Source organism: Geotrypetes seraphini, chromosome 2 (genome assembly GCF_902459505.1).
Source record: "Geotrypetes seraphini chromosome 2, aGeoSer1.1, whole genome shotgun sequence".
Lineage (NCBI taxonomy): Eukaryota > Metazoa > Chordata > Amphibia > Gymnophiona > Dermophiidae > Geotrypetes > Geotrypetes seraphini.
In genome coordinates, this window is record NC_047085.1 from 344,882,641 (window position 1) to 344,908,532 (window position 25,892).

Sequence of the window (25,892 nt, forward strand, 5' to 3'; positions counted from 1 at the left end):
GAATTAAAGACCACCCTGTTCAACAAATTTATTTCATAGCCAGTCTTCCTCCCCCCTTTTTTAAAGTTGCCGCTCATCATACTGAATCCACTTTTTTCCCTCTAACGGTATTTTGTACTTCGTATTCTCTAACTGCTCAATGGCTTCTTCTCCATTTGTATTCTGCTATTCGCTGGTTTTACAACATTTCTATTGTAACATGTTAAAACTATATTGTAACCTATGTATATCATTCTTCTTACTAATCTGCACCATGTAATCACAGGCCGCTCTGTGACCTCTTTTCCATCTGTATGTTGTAATCGCTAATTGTACAGCTATTCTTCACTGTGAACCGCCTAGAAGTCGCAAGATTATGGTGGTATAGAAAAATAAAATTATTATTATTATTATTATTATATTTGTACTAAAATGGGGTCTTCTGAGGATCATCATTCTTACACTTGATGATCTGAAATTTTTAATGGAACTATAGCTTACATAATCAGGACAGTTTACTTTGTTTAAAAAAGTCTGGCCACCGATGAATTCTACCCTTCCACAGAAGGAATCTTTCAAACCCCCCCCCCCCCCTCCACTATCTTTGTTCATTGAGCCTCCAAGCTCCTCCTATGTAACTGACTGAATGTGGACTTCTCAAAGAATCTACCTCATCCTGTTCCAACTCCAATGCCTAGCAGAGCTTCTTGGGAGCAGGGGCTGCCCACTAGGAAAGAGAAAACTGGAAATGCTTGGGAACCTGCTAGCATAGATAAAGAGAAAGTGCCTCTCAGAAGATGCTTTATGGATAAGTAAGCCTGGCTCCAACATGAATAAAGCTTGGGGACAAGAATTGTAGGGAAACCTGTACCAAGAGGGGGGAATTCTAGTGGCCACAAAAAGTTTGCTTAGGAAATAGTATGCAAAGAATAGCAGAAAACAACCTGAACCAACCACTCTCACAATGTACCAAAGCCCCAAATCAGTGGCCTTCCTACCAAGGGGGTCTCAAACACACCATGAAACAACTATGACTCATCAGGCCGTACTTCCACCAGCACCACTTTGCCTCCATTGTCCAGATGATGATTCTATCCCAACTGGATTACTGCAACTCCGCCTACCTGGGAATAATGCCACCCTCACCCACAAAATAAAACTTATCCAAAACACTGCAGTAAGACTCATCTTCGGTCTGAAAAAATACGACTCCATCTCAACCTATCACAAACAACTCCACAGGCTACCCATCACAGCTCGTATAAAAATCAAAACAGCCAGTATCATGCATCACATTATCTACGGCAACTCAGCAGTCCCACTCATCAAACTCTAAACTGGTGCATGGCCCAACTCACGTAGAATTCTCAACAGGATCCAATTGAACTTCCCCTCGACAAAACAATCTCAAGTACAAAAGAATCTTCCAGTCCATGTTCACCTTCCTCGGAGTCAAAATCTGGAATGATCTCGCAGAGACTATTAGAACTGAAACCAACCACACCCTATTCCGAAAGAAACTGAAAACTTCGCTCTTCGACAACTAATTCTTCTAGGATCATCTTAAACACCTGACCTTTACTTAGTTCGCCTAAGTTTTATATTTCCTGTCCCCCTTCCACTCCTTCCTCCACCCTACCCTCTTCCTTTCCTCTCCTCAAGTCGCCTAGAGCCTGTTTAGGTATGTGCGACACACAAATATTAGATTAGAGTTGGTATCACCATTGTTCCCAACATACAATTCCTGAATTGGGATCAAGGCCCTCTAAATATGAGATAGGCGAGAAGACCACAAATCCTGGGCCTACAATACTGCTGTTGTCCTCATCACACACTAAGCTAAAAGAACTGGGTCAACTGCTATGGGGCTGGCACTCAAAGCCTGCATACTGTCTGCCCCACTTAAACTGATCAGCATTTCCTAGAAAAAGAAGAATTACCCTAGTAAATTATGACTGGGCCCTTCACCACTGAGATAATTTTTGTAATAGAAAGATGCTACGGTAAGTGTGGTGACAAGAGGAACTGAAGTTGTCTTTAAATTTACAACATTCCTAGCAGGCCAAAATATTCAGGATAGAGGAAGCCATCAGCTTACCATGTGGTAAAGAAGTCCCACAAACTGGTTTTAAGAAAAGTTTGGACAATTTCCTGAAGGAAAAGTCCATAGTCTGATATTGAGAAAGATATGGGTGAGATCACTGCTTGCCCTGGATCAGTAGCATGGAATGTTGCTACTCTTTGGGTTTTAGCCAGGTACTAGTGACTTAGATTGGCCACTGTGAGAATGGGCTACTGGGCTTGATGGACCATTGGTCTGACACAGTAAGGCTATTTATAAGTTCTTATGTAAAGCCATGGCACACTAAACTCGGGGCTATGGCTAGATGGCATCCAGAAGTGCGTTGGCGTTCACATGATGATGTCACGCACATGTGTGACGTCATCACATCAACATCCGTGCATACATGAGGCCCTGAGCCTGCAAATACTATGCCAGTGGGAGGTGCCAGCAGACTGCCTACAGGACATGCCTCACTGTGAGAGGCATGTCCTGTAAGTCAATGTCTTTCCTCCTTGCCAGCATCTCGCAGCACACTCCGTGGCACACAGTTTATAATACACTGTGGTAGGGGGAAGCAGAGCCTCTAGAGCAGGGGTCCTCAAAGTCCCTCCTTGAGGGCTGAATTCAGTCGGGTTTTCAGGATTTCCCCAATCAATATGCATGAAATCTATGTGCATGCACTGCTTTCAAAGCATATTCATTGGGGAAATCCTGAAAACCCGACTGGATTCGGTCCTCAAGAAGGGACTTCGGGGACCCCTGCTCTAGAGTATGTTCTCACTGAAGATCAGAGGGATAACTTCCCCAAAGAAGAGGCCTCTTAAACGTAAGGAGAGTCTGTCTAATCTTGATTATTTCTCATTGGATAACTAAAAAATCCAGTCCCTAGTTTTCTAGGAAAATAAAAGATCACCCCAAAAGGCAGCTACCCTAGGAGCCCAAAGAAATTTAAGCCTGCTTCTGCTTCAGTTAAGACACAAACCATATGTTGGAGTCATCCTCCCTTTAATCAGCTCAGAACTCTGTTGTACACCTCATATTCCACCAATGTCACTATGCCCACATTACCCTCTCCTCAAGTCACTTCATTAGCTCCCTATCTATTTCCACATACAGTTCAAACTCCTCTTACTGACCTACAACGTATTTGCTTTGCAGCTCCTCAGTATCTTTCCTCTCCCATCTCTCCCCATGGGCACTCCGCTCATTGGATAAGTCTCTCTTATCAGTACCATTCTCCTCTACGGCCAACCCTAGACTCCGTCCCTTCTACTTTGCTGCACCGTATGCCTGGAACAAACTGTCTTGACTCGGTACATTAAGCTCAATCTATGGCAGTATTCAAATCCAGACTCAAGCCCACTTCTTTGAAGCTGCTCTCAATTCCAAACTCCATCTCACTTCTAGCACCAATACCTGTCTTATCATTAACTCTGTAATTCCCCCACCTGAGCATTGTTCAGTTTGCCTGTCATGACTAGATTGTAAGCTCTTTTGAGCAGGGACTCTCTTCTTCTTTGTTTTGATGTGCAGCACTATAGAAATGATTTGTAGTAGTAGTAGAAATATTGAGAGGCTTCTGGGCTGTATCGGCCCTTAGAGCAGTGACATCAGTAAATTGTTCTCTGTCTTCATCGGCTGCAGGACAGCATATACTTAAACATCTGGACTGGACTGGTAAGATTAAAAATAAAATCCTTAAAAAAATCGGGGCCTCATAACTATCTAAGTAGGAGTATGTAATAAAGCAAGAAATTCTTTTAAAGTGGACCATTTACGTGAAATAACTTATTAGCACTGTAAGCTGCATATCTATAGATTAAATAGAGAAGGTTCCACCATTTGTCATGAGTTAACTGTTTTAAATCTTTCCATGAGGCACAAACAACCTTTAAGGCAATTTCCAACAGAGTGTCAAGTCAATTTTTCTTTTCTATTCACTTGCTGACTCTACTGTGTTCTTCTCCCTACCCTTTTTCCTTTTATCTCTTTGTTTACTTTTACGGTTATGTTATATTTGCTGTGAGTTATTCCATGTTTCAAAATGCAACTAAACCAAGACTGAAAAAAAAATCCTTAATAATTTACCCAGAAAAACAAAGTAGAGGCCAAAATTCAACTTAATAGAGAATACCTGGCATGAAAACAAATTGCTACTACTGTTCTATATTTGCACTGACATTCTATTTTTATTTGTACATTATGTTTGATGTTTTGTTTACTATCACTGTAAACTGCCTTGAATGATTATGATCAAATTAGCTGTATTTAAGCTTTTATAAATAAATACCAACTAGAAAAACAATGGATAGTCAAATCAAATTAATAACTCACATTGAAGGGCTTCGAGGTAAAATAACATTATTCGCCAATGACGCCAAACTGAGTAACGTAGTGGGCAAATGCACAACAGACGAAGATTCAGTGCCCGACAACATGATGCACGACCTACTCCTACTGGAGCGATGGTCTAGGACATGGCAACTCAACTTCAATGCCAAAAAATGCAAAGTTATGCACCTGGGCAGCCAGAATCCATGCAAGTCTTATACCCTTAATGGCGAGATCCTAGCAAAAACGGTAGCAGAACGAGACTTGGGGGTAATCGTCAGTGAGGACATGAAGTCTGCCAATCAAGTGGAGCAGGCTTCGTCCAAGGCAAGACAAATCATGGGCTGCATACGAAGAGGTTTCGTCAGTCGTAAGGCGGAAGTCATTATGCCATTGTATAGATCCATGGTGAGGCCCCTCCTGGAATACTGTGTGCAATTCTGGAGGCCGCATTATCGCAAGGATGTGCTGAGACTGGAGTCGGTGCAAAGAATGGCCACCCGGATGGTCTCGGGACTCAAAGATCTACCATACGAAAAACGGCTTGACAAATTACAGCTATACTCGCTCGAGGAGCGCAGAGAGAGGGGGGACATGATTGAGACGTTCAAGTATCTTACGGGCCGCATCGAGGCGGAGGAAGATATCTTCTTTTTCAAGGGTCCCACGACAACAAGAGGGCATCCGTTGAAAATCAGGGGCGGGAAACTACGAGGTGACACCAGGAAATTCTTTTTCACTGAAAGAGTGGTTGATCGCTGGAATAGTCTTCCACTACAGGTGATTGAGGCCAGCAGCGTGCCTGATTTTAAGGCCAAATGGGATCGGCACATGGGATCTATTCACAGGGCAAAGGTAGGGGAGGGACATTAAGGTGGGCAGACTAGATGGGCCGTGGGCCCTTATCTGCCGTCTATTTCTATGTTTCTATGAAGCATTGTTTAAACTATACAGAAACTTATTTGCAACTTTAAAAATCAGGACGCATTGTTAAGTTGTCATATATCTAACTTTGGGAAAAACTGTATTAAAGTTACAAAAATTACAAAATAGAAAATAAGAGTTGCTGCTTCTTTATTCCTTTGCTTGGTTGTAAACTTAAATGGGAATGTGTCAGTAACACCTGATGATTTCTTCTGGTTGGTATCAGTTCATTACAAATACTTGTTATAAGCTATTATTTGTTTTTATTATTTCATCCTGAATATAGTAGAGGGTGTGTGTTATCGTAGCTTAAAGAGCAAGGAAGTCAAAGTAATACTGTGTAGCTGGACAAGACTTCTCAGTATACGAATAAGAAAAATATATATCTGGCTTGTAAAGTAAGTTAAGTGTTCACATACACTCAGAAATGTGAAATTTGGCCAAGAACATTAGCTCCTATAGCCAAACCCACCACCCCATCACTGTGTATGACTTATTTTGAAAAAGAGCTTAAAATGAACATACTGTTCAGACACTAAAGCTAGTTTTCAATGGCAAAAAAGAAACAAAAGTTCCCACTTAGCTTTCAACTGTATCAACAGATCCCGACATGAGCCATGTTTTGAAATTCTTTTTCAAGGGACCCAAAGGGTGATGTAGACTGTTCAAAATACCAAGGAAAAGAGTAGTGTGATACGGGCAAAACTCCTTGTAATCATATACATAACGTAACTTTTCTTCACTGTACTGTATATGATTACAAGGTGTTTTGCCCGTATCACACTACTCTTTTCCTTGGTATTTTGAACAGTCTACATCACCCTTTGGGTCCCTTGAAAAAGAATTTCAAAACATGGCTCATGTCGGGATCTGTTGATACAGTTGAAAGCTAAGTGGGAACTTTTGTTTCTTTTTTGCCATTGAAAACTATCATTTTTGCCATTGAAAACTATCATTTTTGCCATTGAAAACTATCATTATTCATTTAGTGTCTGAACAGTATGTTCATTTTAAGCTCTTTTTCAAAATAAGTCATACACAGTGATGGGGCGGTGGGTTTGGCTATAGGAGCTAATACTCTTGGCCAAATTTCACAAATCTGAGTATATGTGAACAGATATATATTTTATTATTTCATCAACGTGTGCTGAAAAAGTAATAAGGCATTTTCTAAAGTTAAATATATATCTTAACAATGCTTTATTATAAAATTCTTTGGTGCAAAAATATATTTGTCTGCATATATAGTATGCTGTATATTCTAATCACACACATATATTTTACATCTATATCTACATGAACTATTTATCATCTTGAAAACAAATTGACAGTGTCTTTAAGCAAAAAATTAGAACTTTAGTTGAATTTCTTATAATAAAAACAAATAAAAGGCCAACCTTTTTGGACCCCCTTTGAATACTACAGTTCTTGCAAGAAACATTCTTGCTATCCCAGTGATCAGCTGCTCCGCAAGTAAGACACAGATCTGGATCACACTCACGGACAGCCAGGTAACATGGACACTGTTTAGTGTTACACTGTGCTTTGCAACGACATCCAGGAAACCTGTTTTGGCCTGAGAGAGAGAGAGAGAGAGATGTAATGCAATGGAAATTACCAAATTATTAGTCTACTCTTTAATCTCACCTGAATGATCCTAACCACTCTTTCCCATTACGTTCTCTTAAAATTTGCACAAGGTAAATTGAGTGAGAGGTTTCTTGAGAGATATCATCTCTCACTACCCTTTTGTCTACTCCATCTTCATTATAGTTGGACACTGTATTGGCCTCCTGTTCAATCATACTATGAAGAGGGAGAGGGAACTGGTAAACATGCTAATTTATATCATGTTTCAAAACTTTTCACTAAGAATAAATTACATTGGGAGCATGCTTCCAGCATAGCTGGTAGGAGCCAAAACAGTGGCACAAATCAAGCACACTTGGGCAGACAAATTGAGTAAGTCCTTATTAGGCTTGCATAAACAGGTAGACTAGGTTAACTAAATGGTTCTTATTTACTGATACCTCTATTTTTCAAGGTAAGATGGAAATATTTACTACTCTCAGCAGAGCCATGGGTACCATTACTATTACATATTTTAAGAAAAAAATTAAATACAGATAGATGTCACATGACAAATTATAATAAATAAAAATAATAAAATTTAAAGGAGATTTAGGACTGATCTTATTTAATAAATGATTTCTAAAGCCAGTCAATGAACTAACCATTCCTAACATGGGTTTCTGTTTCTAGAGTCTGGTACAGAACTTGCAGCCCTTGCTGGTAGAACTACTACTACTAATGATGCATGGATGGCATTAGGTAACTTGTACTATAACCTCTCAGATACAGAAGATACTGCAAAACTTACTCTATGACCAAAGGTATAGGAGCAAAAGGGCTAGATTAAAAAGGCCTACATGTAACATAATAAATGATGGCAGATAAAGATCAGTATGAACAACAATTTGATGAAGCTATGCTCTCTTCCCAAAGAAGAGAATTACAAATGTATTTTCAAGAAATACGAGTGTCATTTCATAAATAATTCAGATTATTTTTTTTTAATTTACATGTTTGTTTGGTCTTTTTTCAAGTATTTCTTTACAATCCTTCAATGTAGTCTCCCTGCTTTGCAATGACCGAGTCCCAATGTCCGGGAAGCTTCATTATTCCATCCAAGACACCGTTTTTATTCAGTTGCTGAATGGCTCGGGTAACGGCGGAAGAAAGCTCTTCCAGAGATGCAAAACGATGTCCATGCATAGGTTGTTTCAACTTTGGAAAAAGGTCGAAGTCTGGTGTAATCATGTCTGGACTGTAGGGAGTTTGAGGTAACACCTCCCAGTCGTATTTGCATAGTTTTTCAATGACAACATTCCCTATGTGCAGGCGGGCCTTGTCATGAACAATGAGTGGCCCAGTCAAGAGCAACTGAGGTCAGGTTTTGTGCATTTTTCTGCGCATTTTTTGCAAAAAGTCACAATAATACACTGCTTTGACGATTCTTCCACATGGAACTTTGTCTGTGATGATGCCTTCATGATCATAAGCAAAAATCAACATTTGTTTGACTTTTGATTGAGCTCTTTGAAATATTTTTGGTCGTGGGGAAGACGGAGCTCTCCACTCGTTGGACTGTGATTTCAGCTCCAGCTCAAAGTCTCTGACCCACGTTTCATCAACAGCAAAAATGCGATTCAAGAATGCCTAACCTTTTTCCAAAGTTGAAACAACCTATGCGTGGACATCGTTTTGCATCTCTGGAAGAGCTTCTTCCGCCGTTACCCAAGACATTCGGCAACTAAACAAAAACTGTGTCTTGGATGGAATAATGAAGCTTTCCAGACATTGGGACTCAGTCATTGCAAATCAGAAAGACTATATTGAAGAATTGTAAAGAAATACTTGAAAAAATATAAAACATGTAAATTAAAAAAATAGTGTGCATTATTTATGAAATGACCCTTGTATATATCAAAAACTGTATTTGATAAATGGCATTTTTATTGTGCCGTGCTGTGGCTGTTCTTGACTGGTTGTTACATTTTCATTACACATGATTTATGATGTCTATTGCTTAGAATTTTTTTGTATTGTATGTGTACATCAGACTTTTTTTTTTTTTTACAAGGTGTGTTTTATTATTTCTCATAGTTATTTGCAATACTGCTAAGAATTGCTAGCGATGTGCAGGATACAAGAGTAATAAATAGAAAAAACTGTGAATTTTCAGGGACAGAAGAGAAAAATATTTGAATTACTACTTATTTGTCATCAGAAATTGTTCTATCATCAATATTCTAACCATGCACTGCCACCTGCTGCCATTCTACTGGGTAGCTTTCCTGCACAAGGGCCCCCCCATCATGAGGAGAGCAGACCTGGTCAAAAGAATGACATTTTCAAGGATTATGCAGTCTAAATTTTGGGGACCATTTTACAAAAAAACATTTTAAAAATGCTTAAAGTGTTCTAATGTTGCCCAAAAGTAGGATTTCTTTTTCTTTTGCAGGTCTTGTGTATTTTTTCATTAATTCGAGAGACCTGCACTTTTCTATTAGGCAGCACCAAATGCTTCTACATTAACTCTCTCTTCTATTAAACTGTGCTAGCAGTTTTTAGCGTAGAGAGCCGCACTGAATGACCCGTGCTGCTCCTGACACTCATAGGAACTCTATGAGCGATGTGAGCAGCGCGGGCCATGAAGTGTGGCTCCCCGCGCTAGAAACTGCTAGCACAGTTTCGAAGAAGAGGGGGTAAGTCTGAATTTCCAGCCCATGACACACTATCTCCTGAAAGAAAAAAAAATAGCATGTGACTAGCGCATGCTGACAGGCAAGTTATCACAAAATGCTTTAACGTATTTTGTGGTAAGCCTTTATCCCACATTTAAAAAGAGATCATGTACTTACCCTGGTAAGCTCTTTTCCAGTAGATACATGAGACATTCTAGAGTAGACAATAGGGTTATTTCCCCAATACTCTCATGCTCTGCAGAAGAAATCCACTCTGGAATTTTCACTCTGCCTCTGTAGTACTTCACTGGTTGGTTTAGCGCCCTCTACAGTCAGTACCCAAGCACCGAGAGACACCAACCTATGTGAAGTAGAGGCACATGTATTAACAAGCTAAACAAAGTGTTCTGCTGAAAGTAATAAAACAGTACCATTAACCGCCAATACAGACTTCAAAAGAGCGAAACACAATTCCCCAAGAAAATTAACATAGAAATAAATTCTTCCCAGCTCTCAGGGGCTGAGAGACCTCCAAGAAGCAGCTTGGAGAAGCATAAACAGACAAACTTGTAAACAGGTGCAGAAAAGCCAGGGTGGGGAGTCTAGAATGTCTCACCTATCTACTGGAAAAGAGTTTACCAGGGAAAAAACATAATCTCTTTTTCCAGTGCAATAGGTGAGACATTCTAGACAATAGGGATGTACAAAAGCAGTCTCCCCAAACAGCTAGGGTGGGCTTGCAGTGTTGGCCCCTTAGACTGAGGACCCGAAGGCCAAGTCCTACCTTGCAGCGACATCCACTCTATAAAACTTGGAAATGTGGGAAGAAAAAAAACCACATTGCTGCCCTGCAAATCTCCTCAGGAGGGACAGATCTAGCTTCGGACCATGAAGAAGCTACACTCCTGGTAGAAAGCGCCTTGACGGAAACAAGGACTGTTTCCCAGAAAGAATGTAGGTTGACGAAATGGCCCTAAGGATCCATCTGGATATCTGGGCCCTAGAAATGGAAGCACCCCACTTAATCGAATGAGTCAGCACAAACAGATGGTCAGAGAGGCGAAACTCATGAGTGACCTCCCATCCATGCAGGAGACCCCTGTATATGTCCAGAGGCTACAACAGGTAGTCCCGAGTCGAAGAATCTGTCGGCAGAAAGGCAGGCAAACACACTGCCCAAGCAACATGAAAAGCCAAAACAATGGTCTAGAGCATCAAATCCAACAGAGAAGCATCTGAAAGAAGACCAAAGGAGACACCAGGAAATATTTCTTCACCGAGAGAGTGGTTGATCCTTGGAACGAGCTCCCGGTGCAGGTGATCGAGGCAAACAGCGTGCAAGAATTTAAGAGCAAATGGTATGCCCATGTGGGATCCCTTAGAGGGTTAAGCCAAGGGAACCTGTCACCAGGAGTGGGATCCCTAGGATAGTAGACTTGGGGATGGGTCAGTAGAGTGGGCAGACCTGATGGGTAAGGCCCTTATCTGCCGTCATCTTCTATGTTTCTATGTTTAAAGGGAGCCTAGATAAAGCTAGACAACACCAAGCTAAGGTCCAAGGCAGGGATAGAATGGACAACCAGCCATCTAACATGATGAACCCCCTGCAAGAATTGAGCAACATCAGGATGAGCCACCAACTGTCCTGGGATTAAAGTAAGAGAGCATGACAACCAGGACCTGCAGAGAAGCCACCGTAAGGCCAGCATCAGCGAGATCAGAGCTGAATACGGATCCACTTGGTCTTGGACGCACCAATATTGGAAGGCATTCCACACCGTAGCTTATGCTGCACCCCTGGACGACTTCTTAGACTTTAGAAGAGCTTCAACAACAAGGGCAGAACATCTCATATGCCCAAAGGACGCATGCTCGAGAGTCCTGCCAGAAAAGTAAAAGCCCCAGAACTGGCATGGTAACTGGACCCTGCATGAAAGGATCCAAAGAAGCGCTCAGCCCAAAGGCTGCAACCCATATGCCTGCGCAAACTAGCTGAAGCCACCAGCATAATGTTGCCAAGAAGAACCAAAATCCTCTGAAGGACATGGTCGACCAACAGCCTAAGAGTAAAAATAGACAGGAGAAAACTCTTCTGCAACCTCATCTGAGCCAAATGGCCCTGAGGAAATGGACCACTTTATCTGTGAGGGTATACAACCCCTAAATAGCACAATGACTGCAATGTGCACCCCAGCCCTAAAGGATGGCATCTGCCATCACCACGATCCAGGAGACATTGAGGAGTAGTAGTACATCCCTGCAAATGGACTGTGGGTGAATCCACCAGTCCATGCTTGCTGAGCATCTAAAGGCCACAGCAGACAAACCTGCAAGACATCTTGGTGTGGTGCCCAGTGAGAGAGTAATGCATGCTGAAGAGGACGCATGTGCGCCCTTGCCCAAGAAACCTCAACCAGTATGGCAACCATGGAGCTAGAATTTGAAAATAATCCCACGCCGAAGGTGTGGGAATCTGGGCACACAGTTTCTGTCTATGAGTTTCGGACAGGTAAACAGCCCGCAGCTGTATCGAAGAGGACCCCTAAGTATGCCAATGACTGCGTGGACTGCATATGACTCTGAGGATGACAATCCAGTTCAAGTTCTCCAGCACCTGAAGCACCTACTCCACTGTGCTATGTCCCTCAGCTGAGAGAGCTCTGATCAACCAGTCGTCTAGATAAGGGTAAACTTGCAGACCCATCTTCCTCAGGTAAGCTGCCGCCACCACCACCACCAGCCCTGTCCCAGATAACCAATAAGACTGAGTCTATACTGAAACTGATGAACTCCTGGATGTAGGAATTTAAACTTAAACTCAATTCTGATGACAAAGATCTTTGTTGCGTCACCTTACAAAATTTATCATGAGCCCTCTATTAGTATAAATTCAACACTGTATGCAATTCATCCAACAAATAAAATATTAGGAGTTGTTCTGGATCAGGACCTGGGTCAAGGGGAGCTGAAAAAATGCAGTTGGGCTCCAACTGTTTGACTCCAGATGTAAGCTCCCACAATTGGTAAGTGTTTTGTTTTACTTCTATTTTTACAAGCTGAAAGACGGTATTAACAAGATGGGTTTATAAAAAACTTTTTGTGACATCTCTGAGGCATATTATTCACTATTTTTAGAAGCTATGAAAGTAAGATATTTATTGTTTTATTTTTTCAGCTCCCTTCGACCCTGAAGAAAGTTTCCTTTGAAACATGTATGTCGGGAAAAGTGGTTTTGATGAGATTTGAAAAACAAAATTGAAAGCTAAGTGGTTTAAATTGAATTTTATATGAATAGTTGCACAAAAAAAACTTTTCAGAAATACAGAAAAATATAAAAAGTTTGCATTATGAAGAAACTAATTTATAAATGTTTTCAATAAAAGTTGGACTGATGAAGACTTTAGCAACTGGAAGGATTTAGTGCCCAACTGCATTCTGAAGGTCCATACAAAAATTTCTTATACATGCAGCTGCCATTTGTTAAGCAGTGTACATGAAGCTCTATGAAAATGTAATAAGATTGCAGTATGTAAATTAGTACTTTCTATTGGAAGGTAATGTGCATCCAGGCAGGCAGAAACTCCTAGAGCCAGCCCCCTATTCGCAGAGAGGCATTTGGCATCCTGGCGTCATGGTGCCTTTCTGGCAGGGTGTGCAGGATGGGTGGCAGAAGGTTGGGAATGCCTATAGCCCACATACCAACCTTGAAAGCTCTGGGAAAATCTCTACAACATGGAATGCGAATACTGTCTGGAGCCCCGAAAATTAGAATACCCAGAACCTCGGAGGGTCTGAGTCTAGTATCAGGCAGGGACTTTGGGCAACAGTCCAATATCGAATCCATGAGGACAATAACTGCCCCTTAAAAGACAGGCTTGCTAAAGTCGCCTTGGAAGTGGAATCACCAGCCCACTGCCCAGAGCATTCAGTGGGCTGAAATGCAGTACGCTGACACTTTTGCCAGCACTTTCAAAAGATCATAAAAGGCATCCACTATATAATCCATCTCAGCCATCAGCAGTTGATGAGGAGGTTCCCCCACATCAGTCTTTAGCATGCACAGCCAAGACAGGCGCATGGGACAAAAAATGTCGCCACAGCAGCTTTGAAACCCAAATTGGCTGTTTCAATAAGTTTTCTGAGGACCACATCTACACAGTAGTCCTGCATATCTTTCAACACAACTCCCTTGTCACTGGGAAGAGAGGTGTGCTTTGACACTTGTGCCACCAAGGAATCCACCTCAGGCTGCCCCAACAGCTGCTGACACTCCTGCGCCAGTGGATAGAAATGGGACTTAGCTCTAGCATTCTTCAAAGTACCTTCCAGAGAGTCAAACTTTTCAGAGATGATAAAACTCATATCCTGATGCCAGGGAAAGGTTGCAGAGTGCGAGCCCCCACCATAAAGCCAGGGAGCACCGAATTAGTTACAAACTTCTCCTTTTAACCTTCACAACCCGATTATATAATCAACCAGAATTTATTGATAGGCTACTTATTCCATATAGCCCATCCAGATCTCTCCATTCTGCAACTCACAACTTTCTTAACATTCCATCCTTAAAATATATTAACACTTTGAGATCCAATAATTTTGCAGTGACAGCATCTTCCCTTTGGAATTCCATCCCCAATTATATAAGGGATAAGGGAAGAAACTTCTGTATGCCCTTTCAAGATTAAGTTGAAGACTTTCCTATTCATAGACACTTTTGATACATAACTGCCCTCGTTAGGGCAACAATCTCATCATTGTTTTTCAGGTCTACCCTCTTCTTATTGTTCTTTCCTTAACTGATTGTAGTTCTCCTCTTTTTCTCTTGTTTTACTTCTGTTTGTCTGGTGTATGTATTTTTGTTTTTACTGACAAATCCCCTGTAATGATATGTTCTGTTTTTAATCATTTGTTTTTGTGCCATTGTATGCTGTTAATGAATTTTATTGTACACTGCTTTGAATTTTAGATTAAGCGGTATAACAAATTTTTAATAAATCTTGAAACCTTGAAGTGGATGGAGCCAGCTGAGTCACTAAATTCAATTCCTGCAAAGATTCAGCAGGAAGATAAGGCAGAGCCGTAAACTTAATTAAGTGTAGGACAGTAGGATCATCACCAGAATCCAGATCCCCCAAAGGATCCGTGGATCCAGCATACAAGCCCGGATCCCCTGATCCGGGAAGAGCTGCACTGTCAAACAATGGATCAAAGAGATCAGGCTCAGCATCCGGATCACCCAAATCATGAGCAGGCAGAACAACAGCCAGATCAAGCAGAGGTGAGGACACACCCAAAGGCACCATGCCACCCAAAAACATCCTGGGGGAAAAGGAGACTGCTGAGAACAACACGCCTATTTTTTTTTTTTTTTAAACTCTGACTACAAAACTTCATGATTTTAGAGAAAGTATCTGGCTCCTGGGGCATAGAGTTGCCCTTAGATTACATAAATTTGCATGTCTTAGGCTGCAGAGGGTCTGCAGTCAGGCTGACTGAAGAACCAGCTGTGCCAAGCCCCGATAGTAATGGAGGCCACCCCGCCGGGCTAGCTGAGCATCTAATCACTTGCTTCTGTGGGAGGAAAGCTAAGCAAGTCATTACAGCCCCCCCCCCCCCCACATGACACATGGCACAAGGACGCTCTAAAAGTGCTAAATTTGTGCAATCCTGGCATAAATTCACAAGAGGAGACCCTAAAAACTCCATCCCAGCAGTTTTCAAGGCAAAAATCAAAGTTTTGAAGAAGAAAAAAAAAAAAAAAGATTGCTAAAAATCCAAGAAGGTCGTCGGTACCAAATTCGTGCCAAAAATATGATAATTTTCACACTTCCTAAAGTCCAAAAATGACAATTTTAGTATTTTTCAGGAGGGGGAACACATGGGAACATGCAGAATCTCAGAAAACCCCACTTTTTAAATGTTCCCCAACATCTCTCACAAGCTGTCAGCTCCTTGTACTCAATGTGACCTGAGACAGTGTACTCTACCTGCTCACAGTTCTTTCTCAGTAGCTGTACAAGAATTCACTGCCACAATGCTGGGATGCTCTCAAAAAGTTGATCTTCGGGCTGACAGTCAGACTCCACTGTCTGACTATGCCTCCATCCTGTCGGACCACTGGATGCGCACCAAGACGGGCGGAGGCATAAAAATGCAGCCAGCATGCTGCGGAACACTACTGAGCCCACTAAGCATGCCTAACAGTCTGCGCACAACCCCTACTTAACAGAAGGAGAGACTACTTCAGGGACGGTCCTGAGCTCCAAGGAAAACTATGCAGACTGGCTAACAGGTACCCAAAAGGGATCGGCTTGTGAGCTACAGACTGAAGTCTGTGAATTCTCAAGCAGGCAGAACTCCAAATTTGCTTCAAACGCGAAAATACCCACAAAAGGATGAAACTACATCAAATTTAAAACAATAAAATGAGGAGAACAGCACACACACAGCTACAGATATGCTTGCAGAAGGAAAGACTGTAGAGGCATTAAACTGATCAGTGAAGTACTACAGAGGCAGAGTGAAAAATCCGGAGTGGATTCCTTCTGCAGAGAATGTGAATATGGGGAAATAACCCTATTGTCTAGAATGTTTCACCTATTGCACTGGAAAGTGGGTTAGTAAAAGGGCCCCTTGATGTATTGCATCTTTTCTCACATAATGGCTGCATGCACATTCTAGCCTAAGAGGAGCAGAGGACAGACCTTCACAACAGGCAGTAAAACTGCACTTGGACACCCACCAGGTTATACCCAACTACATTAACAAGCAAAACTAGCATTCAGTCTTGATCTCCCGCATAATAACTAATGAACTACAGTTATGAAGAAAATAAAACAAGAGGCAAGAATAAAAATTACTATTTCTTACATTCTGAACTGCATTGACAGAACTTTTCACAAAAGTTCTGAGCAATTACACATGGACACGAGCTGTCACATGGCTGGCGTGGATGATCGCAAGGCTGGTAGTTGTAAACATGATTAGAAGAACCATCTAAAAAGAAGATGTCAAATAAACATTATCCAGAAACAAAAACAGGTCACTGCTTCTTTCATCTTTTGTTTAGTTGTGAATTTTTCTGATTTTAGCTGAAAACTTAAATGGAAAATGTGACTGTGGCACCATCTAATAAGGTCATCTAATTGATCTCAATTCATATAAAACACTTGCTACAAGCTTCTACTCATTGTTATTCTTTCTGACCTAATGGAATAGTAGAAAGAAATGATAAATAAGGGGTCAAATTGTTTATTTAAGAACAATATAACTCTACAAAACTTTAACAATCCAAATTGGCATGGAGGAAAAATCCAAGACATAAGTTTGAAAATTGCCTAGATCAGACCAAGAGTTGTTGAGAAATAAACGTTCCCCAAAATAGCCCAATGAATTTAAACTGGTAAGCTAGTTCCAGCACTGATACATTGATACAGATAGGAAATTACTCCTTTCAAACTCCCTTTTCCTCTCTTCATCGCACCTACACCTACCCACCCAAAGAGGTTGTAAGTAATTCCATGTATACTCTAGCTTTCCCCACCATGCCCTACTTGCCAACACAACCCTATTCCTGGCTCTTAGCAATTCAGATGAGTGTTTAATTTTGTTCTACATTATACTTCAAAACCCAGGGAATCAATTATATAGTTTTCTTAATGTTGCTATGCATAGTGATGCCTCCTGACTGAATAGTCCAGATGTGTGGGATATAACAATCAGTCTTTATACTGGATGGGGGTCTCAAAACTGAAATCTTAGGCACACTCTCTTCCAAGGTAGATTCCTCCCTCAATAGGATATCAGAAGATATTGCTTTGAGAAGGAATTTAAGGAGGAAGTGCCACAAATCTCTGCAGGTGAAACTGTATTCACTTCTGTCTAGGATATTGCTACACCCTAGTCAAATGAGCCATCAGACCCATCAGAACCACATGTTCCTTAAGAGTATAAGCAGACAATACTGTCTCCTTGAGTCACTTTGCTACTATCAACTTGGCAGCTTTCTTTGGGTCCCCATAGAGGACAAAATCTGACTTCCGAAACTCAGTTGAAACTTCAAAATAGATCACCAGAGCTTTGTGACATGCAAACAATATAAAATCCAAAACTCTGAAAGAGAGAGCAAGGAAATCAGTTGATTGGCATTAAATGCCAATACTATATTAATTAAAAAGGAGGAACAGCTAATAGTCTAGAGTGTGAACTTTAGACAGGGCTTTCTACAAGACAATGCCTACAATTGCTAAATAAACTGACAAATCCACATGAGGAGAGCCCAAAGACTCCATCCCCAAGTTTCTAAGCAAATTTAGCAGTTTTTGAGAAGAAGGGAGCTTTAGGAAAAAAAGATTGCTAAAAATCAATGATGACCACCGTCAAGAAATTCAAGCCAAAATTGTGATATTTTTCACACTACCCAAATGCAAAACCTGCAATTTTAGGATTTTTCAGAAGGGGAACACAGAGAAACATGCAGAAACACTTGAAACCCCACTTTTCCAACTTCCCCCGATTCACCTCACTGTGACCTGTCTGAAGATCTGTGCTATAGCGTGCCTCAGCTCTCTCACTGAAGCTGGATGAGAGAATCACTGCCTCAATGCTGGGAATGCTTCTGCAAAGTTAATCTTCGGGCTGCCAGTCAGATCCTATGCCTGACTGCACTTTCACCCATGCAGACCAACGGATGCGCACTGGGACAGGTAGAGGCGAGAAGATGCAGCAGGCACACTGCAAGATACCACCGAATCTCCTAAGGGCGCCCAACAGCGTCAGCTCGACCCTTGCTTAACAGTAGGTGAGACCACTTTAGGGATGGCTCTGAGCTCCAGAGAAAACTATGTAGGCTGGCTAACAGGTACCCAATGGGATCAGCCTGTCAGCTACAGACTGAAGTCTGTGTGTTCTCAAAGTAGGCAGAGCTGGAAAAAAACGCTCCAAGTACCAGAATCCCCAAAAAACGGTACAAAAATACACTCAATAAAATAATAAAATGGGGAGAGCCGAACAAGCATGCGTGCAGAAGGAAAAACCTGTAGGTGGAGCTAAGGAGCCCAGTGAAGTACAGCAGAGGCAAGAGGAAAAATCCGGAGTGGATTCCTTCTGCAGATGAACGCAGCTATGGGGATATTACCCAATGTCTCACCTATTGCACTGGAATATGCTTTACAGATGTCCTAGGCAATTAATCTTTGAGGGGGGAGAGAATATGAGTATGAACATTCTCAGGACAACACTGAGGTTCAAGGTCAAAAGCAAATGATGAACTTGTGACTGAAGATGTTTTCACCCCCTCTCCCCCCATTTGAGAAACTGCCATGTCTCAATAACATACCAATGTAGCACCCTGCATGTGCTCCCTAAAACACACTAAGAACATAAGAATTGCCATACTGGGATAGAACGAATGTCCATCAAGTCCAATTATCCTATTTCCAGCAGTGGCCAACCCAGGTCACAAGTGCCTTGCAAGATCCCAATGAGTAAAACAGATTTTATACTGCTTATTCCAGGAATAAGCAGTGGGTTTTCCAAATTAAATCTTATTAATGGCTTATGAACTCTTCTTTTAGGAAATTATCGAAACCATTTTTTAAACCCTGTTAAGCTGTTTTCACCATACTCTCTGGCAATGAATTCCAGAGTTTAATTACCGTATTTTTCGATCCATAAGACGCACCCTAGATTTAGAGTAGGAAAACAAGAAAAAAACCCATTCTGAACCAAATTATCCCTGCCAGGCTCTGCACCCAACCCCACACTCCTTACCAAGCTCTGCACCCTGTCCCACCTCTGGTGGTCTAGTGGTAGGCCGGGACAGGGCAGGCAGGGACAGGGCAGGCAATCCTCCCTCCTCCCAGGCAGCCCCCCAGGAAGGCAGACCTCCCCTCTCCCAGGTAGCCCCCCCCCCCGGCAGGCAGGAAGACCCGACCTCTCCCTCCTTATTTTTTAATTAGGCAGGGCAGTTCCTGGCCTCCCTCCTGGCCCCCCACCCCCCATTACCTTTTTTAACTTCTGACGCCCTCCCTCGCTGGACGTAGCTGTCTGCCTGTTTTCTCGATCACTGACAGCTGACGTGGCTGCTTCTGAGTCTTCTTCCCTTGCAGCAGACTGGCGCACAAGGCTGCCAGCCTGGTTCCGCAACACTTCCCGTGAGAGTTCTTAACAGGAGAGTTCTTGTGGGAAGCGGCTCAGAACCAGGCCGGCAGCCTTGTGCGCTGCTCTGCCACAAGGGAAGAGGACTCGGAGGCAGCCGCTTCAGCTGTCAGTGCTTGGGGAACCAGGCAAGCAGCCACATCCAGCGAGGGAGGGCTTCAGAATTTTAAAAAGGTAACGGGAGGGGGGGTTGGGTATTTGCTCTATAAGACGCACCCTTATTTCCACCCCCTTTTTGGGGGTGGAAGTGCATCTTATGGAGCGAAAAATATGGTATATGTTAAGAGAAGAAATATTTTCTCCGGTTTGTTTTAAATTTACAACTTAATAGATTCATTACATACTTCCTAGTCCTAATACTTTTGGAAAGAGTAAACAAACAATTCACATCTATCTGTTCCACTCCACTCAGTATTTTATAGACCTCTATTGTATCTCCCCTGGGCCTTCTCTTTTCCAGGCTGAAGAGTCCTAGTTGCTATAGCCTTTTCTCATAAAGAAGTCGTCCCATCCCCTTTCTCATTTTCATCATCCTTCTATGTACCGTACATACTCGAATATGTCAATCCAAATATAAGTCAAGACCCCCATTTTCCTTCCATAAAGGAGGAAAAATGGTTGACTCGAATATAAGTCGGGTGGCTTAATATTCAAGTACCCTGCCCTGTCAGGCACTGCACCCAGCCCCCTTCCTTCCCTGGCAAGCACTGCACCCAGCCTCCTTCCTGCGTTCCCTCCCTGTCAGGCTCTGCACCCAGCCTCCCTCCCTCCCAGGCTCTGCACCTTGTCCCCCCATCCTGCCCTGTCCTTGTACCTCCTCTGCCAATCCCTGGTGGTCTAAAGGTGCAGCGAGAATTTGCAGGAGCCAGTCAAGAAGCCACTCAGCACCTAGCAAGAGTGCCAAAGCGCGCTCCTGCTCGGTGCTGCTCAGTGGCTGAAGAAACCCGATCTCACAGCAGCCACCACCGACTGGGTTAGCAGAGTGGAAAGCTCACTCTTGCCCGCTGCACCTCTGGACCACCAGGGATTGGCAGAGGAGGTACAAGCACACGGCACGGAGGGGGAACAGGGTGCAGAGCCTGGCGGTGGCCTGCAATAATTCTGGGAAGGGGGCGCTGGCCTAAATATAAACCGGAATCTCCATTTCTGAAATGGCCTCATATATGCCCAAGCCCAAAGCTACCATCTTGACCTTAGGACATGTATGGACCTAGGAGCTAGAATGTAGGACATGTATGGAATTCTATATCTCAGGTTACTTTCTCCAAAGGATAACTTTGATCTAGCTCTGAATCTTGCCCACTTGTTTGATTGGGCCAAACACACCTTTCTCTCTCTGGGTATTGAACTGAGTGTCTAGATATTCCAGGCACTGAAATGGCTCCAAACTGGGAAGGGGGCGCTGGCCTAAATATAAACCAGAATCTCCATTTTTGGACCAATTTATATTTGGGGGGTTTATATTTGAGTATATACGGTCCTTCTTTCTGCTATGTCATTTTTGAGGTGCAGAGATCAGAATTGCACATAGAATTCAAGGAGTGGCCGCAACATGGAGTGATACAAAGGTATTATAGCATTCTCATCTTTGTTTTCCATTCCTTTATCAATAATTCCTAACATTTTATTTGCTTTCTTAGCCACTAATGCAACAATGACACCAAGATCCTTTTTCTGGCCAGAGACTCCTAATATAGAACTCAGCATCAAGTAGCTGTAGTTTGGGTTCCTCTTTCCCATGTGCTTCACTTTACACTTGCTTACATTAAATGTCATCGGCCTTTTTAATGCCTAGTCTTGCAAGTTTCTCTTGTGATTTTTTATAATCCTCATGACTTAACAACTTTGTGTCATCAGCAAAAACAGATTAGGTTCTTACCTTGATAATATCTTTTCCAGTATATAGAGATGGTATGCTGAACCAAAAGTCTTGCATTCACTCTCACGAGCCCATTGCAAGAGATACTGATTACTGTTTTCAGTACCTCCTCCTTCTCCCTGCTGCTCCCCGTCAGTTAGTTTCAAAGTCGGCGACAGAAGAGAACAGGACAAGATTTTGATCTGCTTATAAATATAAACACATTGCTCATAAACAGGACATGGAGAGGAAAGAAAACAACCAACAATCTTTATTAGCAAAAGGTCATAATAAACTGTGGCACTCTAGGGAAATTTCAAGAAACTATATAAATTCAATATACAATATTTTTCAAATTATGATAGCTGGCAGAAAGGTCAGAGACACAGCCTTCATGTAAGTCCAGGCAGGCACATCGACAATGATAGGCGAGTGATTCAGCATACCATCCCTATCTGCTGGAAAAGATATTATCAAGGTAAGAACCTAATCTTTTTCCAGTGCAATAGAGATGGTATGCTGAACCAAGGGACGTACCTAATCAGACCCAGAAACCCCGGGTGGGAAAGATAACATAACATTGTGCTTATTAACCGCGTTACCAAAAAGTTCTACATGTTCTACATGATCTATGGAATGCAGTGGGTTAAGTAGTCACATATTTAGGGAAAAGCTAGGTTTTCAACTGAGGATCCAAAAGAGAAGGCCTCTCGAGCTACTAGGTTCACCCTATAAAATTTAGTGAAAGTGTGAAGGGACAACCAAATCGCCCACCAGCAAATCTCATCAGGAGGAATTGTCTTGGCTTCAGCCAGGAAGAGGCAATCCCTCTTGTTGAGTGCGCTCAAAAAGTGAAGGAAGGCTGCCTACTGCAGACAATACAGGAAGACAAAATAGCTGACCTGATCCATCTGGAAATGGTGGCCTTGGAAATTGACCTCCTCTTCTTAGCAGGATTCATCAACACAAAGAGGTAGTCCGAGAGACAAAAGTCATTTGTAACCTCCAGATAACGTAAGATAGCCCTACGGACATCCAGAAACCTTCAAGACTTTAACCTTCTTCTTAGATCCTGAGGGCTGGAAAGCTGGAAGTCAAACTTCCTGGTTGATGAGAAACACCGAAACCACCTTTGGCAAGAAACCCCAGCCTTCATAATACGCAGGTAAAAGTCCTTGCATGACAAGGTATGCAGTTCAGAAACATGCCTCGCAGAAGTGATGGCAACCAAAAACATCATCTTGATGGTCCATGAGGGTGGAATTGCGCAAGGGCTCAAATGGAGGTCTCAGGAGCCTTTCCAGAATGATGTTCAGGCTCCAGGCCAGACAGGGCTGGCAAACTGGGGTCCAAAGCCTCAGAGAATTGCTAAAGAATTTAACAACATCCAGGTGCGCAGAGAAAGAACATCTGTCACCTTGGAACCTGAAACAGGAAACTCCAGCCACTTTAACTTTTAGTGAGGAAACCACAAGCCCCATATCTTGAAGAAATGATAGAACAGTCAATAAAGCCATGGCAGAGTCCAGCTTTTCCTTGCTGTACCAGTGATGGTAGGTATCCCATGACTTGACATATGCTGTGAATATGGTAGGCTTCTTGGCTCTTAAAAGAGTGCATACAATCAAATCAGAGTAGCCCTTATGAGCGCTCAAGAGCCATGCCGTGAAACCAAAATACTCCGAATCTTTTAGGACAACTGGACCTTCAGAGAGGAGTCCCAGGAATGGCTGAAGTCTGATTTAAACTTGGAAACTTAGAAAGAAGACTTCCCTTGACAGTTTCCATTTTACTGCAACCAGGTAGTGTCTGATGAAAAACTCCACCTGAATGTTTTGAATCCTTGAGATTTGCCACATATAATTGTCTTTGTCCATCAGAACAATGGGAAGGGTTCCCATACCAACTATGTGGTCTTCATACTCCCTCCCCTAAATGGTTGGTCATATGACACCATCACAGCACTGCTGGCGAATACTCAAGCCACTCTATCCTGCACTATCCGCTTGAAGGTTTCCAGAGCTCTGAAAACGGTCCCAGTTTCCAGCCTGTTAATCTCACTTCTGATGCTGATTAGTGTCTTTTGGCCACTTGATTCTGATAATAAGCCCTTAACCAACTAGGTTTGCATTTGTCATTACCACCAAGTCCAATGCTTCCAGATCCATGCTTTCCCTCATGTTCCAAGGCTGCAGCCACTAATCTACAATGACAGTTTCTCGTGTCCAAGGTTTTCCGATAGAACACCAACCTTGAGCAGACCCACTGTCTAGAAGTGATTTCTGAAGTGGCCTCATACATGCCCAAGCCCAAAGCTACCATCTTGACCTTAGGACATGTATGGACCTAGGAGCTAGAATGTAGGACATGTATGGAATTCTATATCTCAGGTTACTTTCTCCATAGGATAACTTGAAACTTGATCTAGCTCTGAATCTTGCCCACTTGTTTGATTGGGCCAAATACACCTTTCTCTCTCTGGGTATTGAACTGAGTGTCTAGATATTCCAGGCACTGAAATGGCTCCAAACTTACTTTTTTCAAGGTTCCTAATCAAACAGAGCTTCTGCAGCACATATGCTGTTGTCCCTCAGCTCTGCTCCTCTGACGCTATATGAGCCAGTCATCCGGATAAGGGTGAACTAAGATACCCTCCTTACACAAAGCGGCTGCCATCACAATCATTACCTTAAAAAAATCTGCATAGAACCATCTCCAAACAAAAGGGCATAGCCTGAAACTATTAATGAAACCCTATGATTGTGAACCTTAGAAACTTCTGATGTTCCATCCAGATCATAATATGGAGCTAAGTATGTGAGATTCAAAGCTGTGAGAATCTCTCCTTTGCGTACTCCTCTGCTATGATAAGAGGACAAAATCTCCATCCAGAAAATGCAAAACATGCAGTACCAGATTTACTCTCTCCAGATCCAGAATAAGGCAAAAGGAGACCTCCATTTTGGGCACCTGGAAATGGAACAAACACCTGCCTGTCTCTCAACCAACAATCTGTCCAGTGTGGCCTATACTGCCAGAAACCTTGGGACCTCCTGTGGCAGCTGATAGGACTGTTCCCTAGACTATAACTGAGAGCACTGAAAAGAGGTGTCCTTGCTCTGGCAATAATGCAATCTTGAAAGGCTAGCTTACTCAGACAAGGCTTTCCTGCTCTTCTCATGCTATCCCTTCCAATAGTCTCTGGATTTTTATCTCCCCCAGATCTTTCAACAAATTTTCCAGGTACTCTCCAAACAGAAACTTCCTCCAAAAGGGGAGCCTGCTAAGCCATAGAAGCCACATTTGCCACTCACTTTTTAGCCACAACAATTATCTTACAGGTTACCCCTTATGAAGGCCCTAATAAAATCATATTTGGCAAATATAAACCAAACTCAATTCAAAATAAGAGGCTTCCATAGGGTCTAAGCCCATTCATTAAAGCCACATGGTGAACCGTTGAGCCCATTGAAAACAGGCTCTAGACATGTAACCATCAGAAATTGCCACATGCAAGGCATTTGCCATCACCTTAAATGTCTAAATTAGCAACAACTTGATTTTCTTATCCTGCATATCCTTAAAGAAGTACTGACCTTGATGGGACTGCTAGTCTTCTTGCTCACTATGTAACCAGGGCATCAACCTTAGGGGTTTTCAGTTTCTCTTTTTCTCTAGAACAAGCTTCTGATGGCTCAGCAGATCAGAAAAGATTTTGCAGGTTTCTACAGACCCTCCAGAGTCAGGTCTCTTTAGATCCCAGCCTCCTTCACTGGCTCTTATTTCATCCTAAGTGCTTCCAGCACCTAAGTGATCAAAGACAGAAGTCTTCCTTCCAGAAGAACTGTACCACCAAGGGATCATTTTCCTCTCTTCCAGACCATCACTGACCAAAGCAAAACAATACTTGGAAGAATGAGACTAATCCAAAATACAGCAGTTCGCTTAATTATAGGGTTGAAAAAACAAGAACAAGTCAGCCCTTATTACTAGCAACTGCACTGGCTACCTGTAGAAGCTAGAATACTTTTTAAATTTGCTTGCATTTGTTATAAACTATTGTCTGGATTATCTCCACGTTACCTTATCTCTCATTTTTGAATTGTATAGACCAATCAAGTTTACTCATTGTACTAGCCTATTTATATTTCCAAATCCCAAAAATTTCCGCTAGAAAAATTTTTTTGATAGGACCTTGGCCTTTCAAGCAGGTAAAGCTCAATCTTGGTTAGGCAATTTGATTCATCGAACTAAATCATACTGTTCTTTCAGGAAACTAGTAAAGACTGTGACAGGGAGAGTCCTGTCATGCTGGAAGAAACCCTGCAGT

At 42.3% G+C, this 25,892-nt stretch overlaps 1 protein-coding gene across 1 annotated transcript in view; it reads right to left on the reverse strand.

Annotated features, from left to right (window-relative positions):
* The window catches only part of EZH2 (enhancer of zeste 2 polycomb repressive complex 2 subunit), a 378,737-nt gene that overhangs the window by 40,881 nt on the left and 311,964 nt on the right, over positions 1 to 25,892 (reverse strand). The window contains 2 exon segments of the mRNA XM_033930316.1: positions 6,697 to 6,875; positions 16,417 to 16,542. Coding sequence (XP_033786207.1) covers positions 6,697 to 6,875; positions 16,417 to 16,542 — 305 coding nt within the window.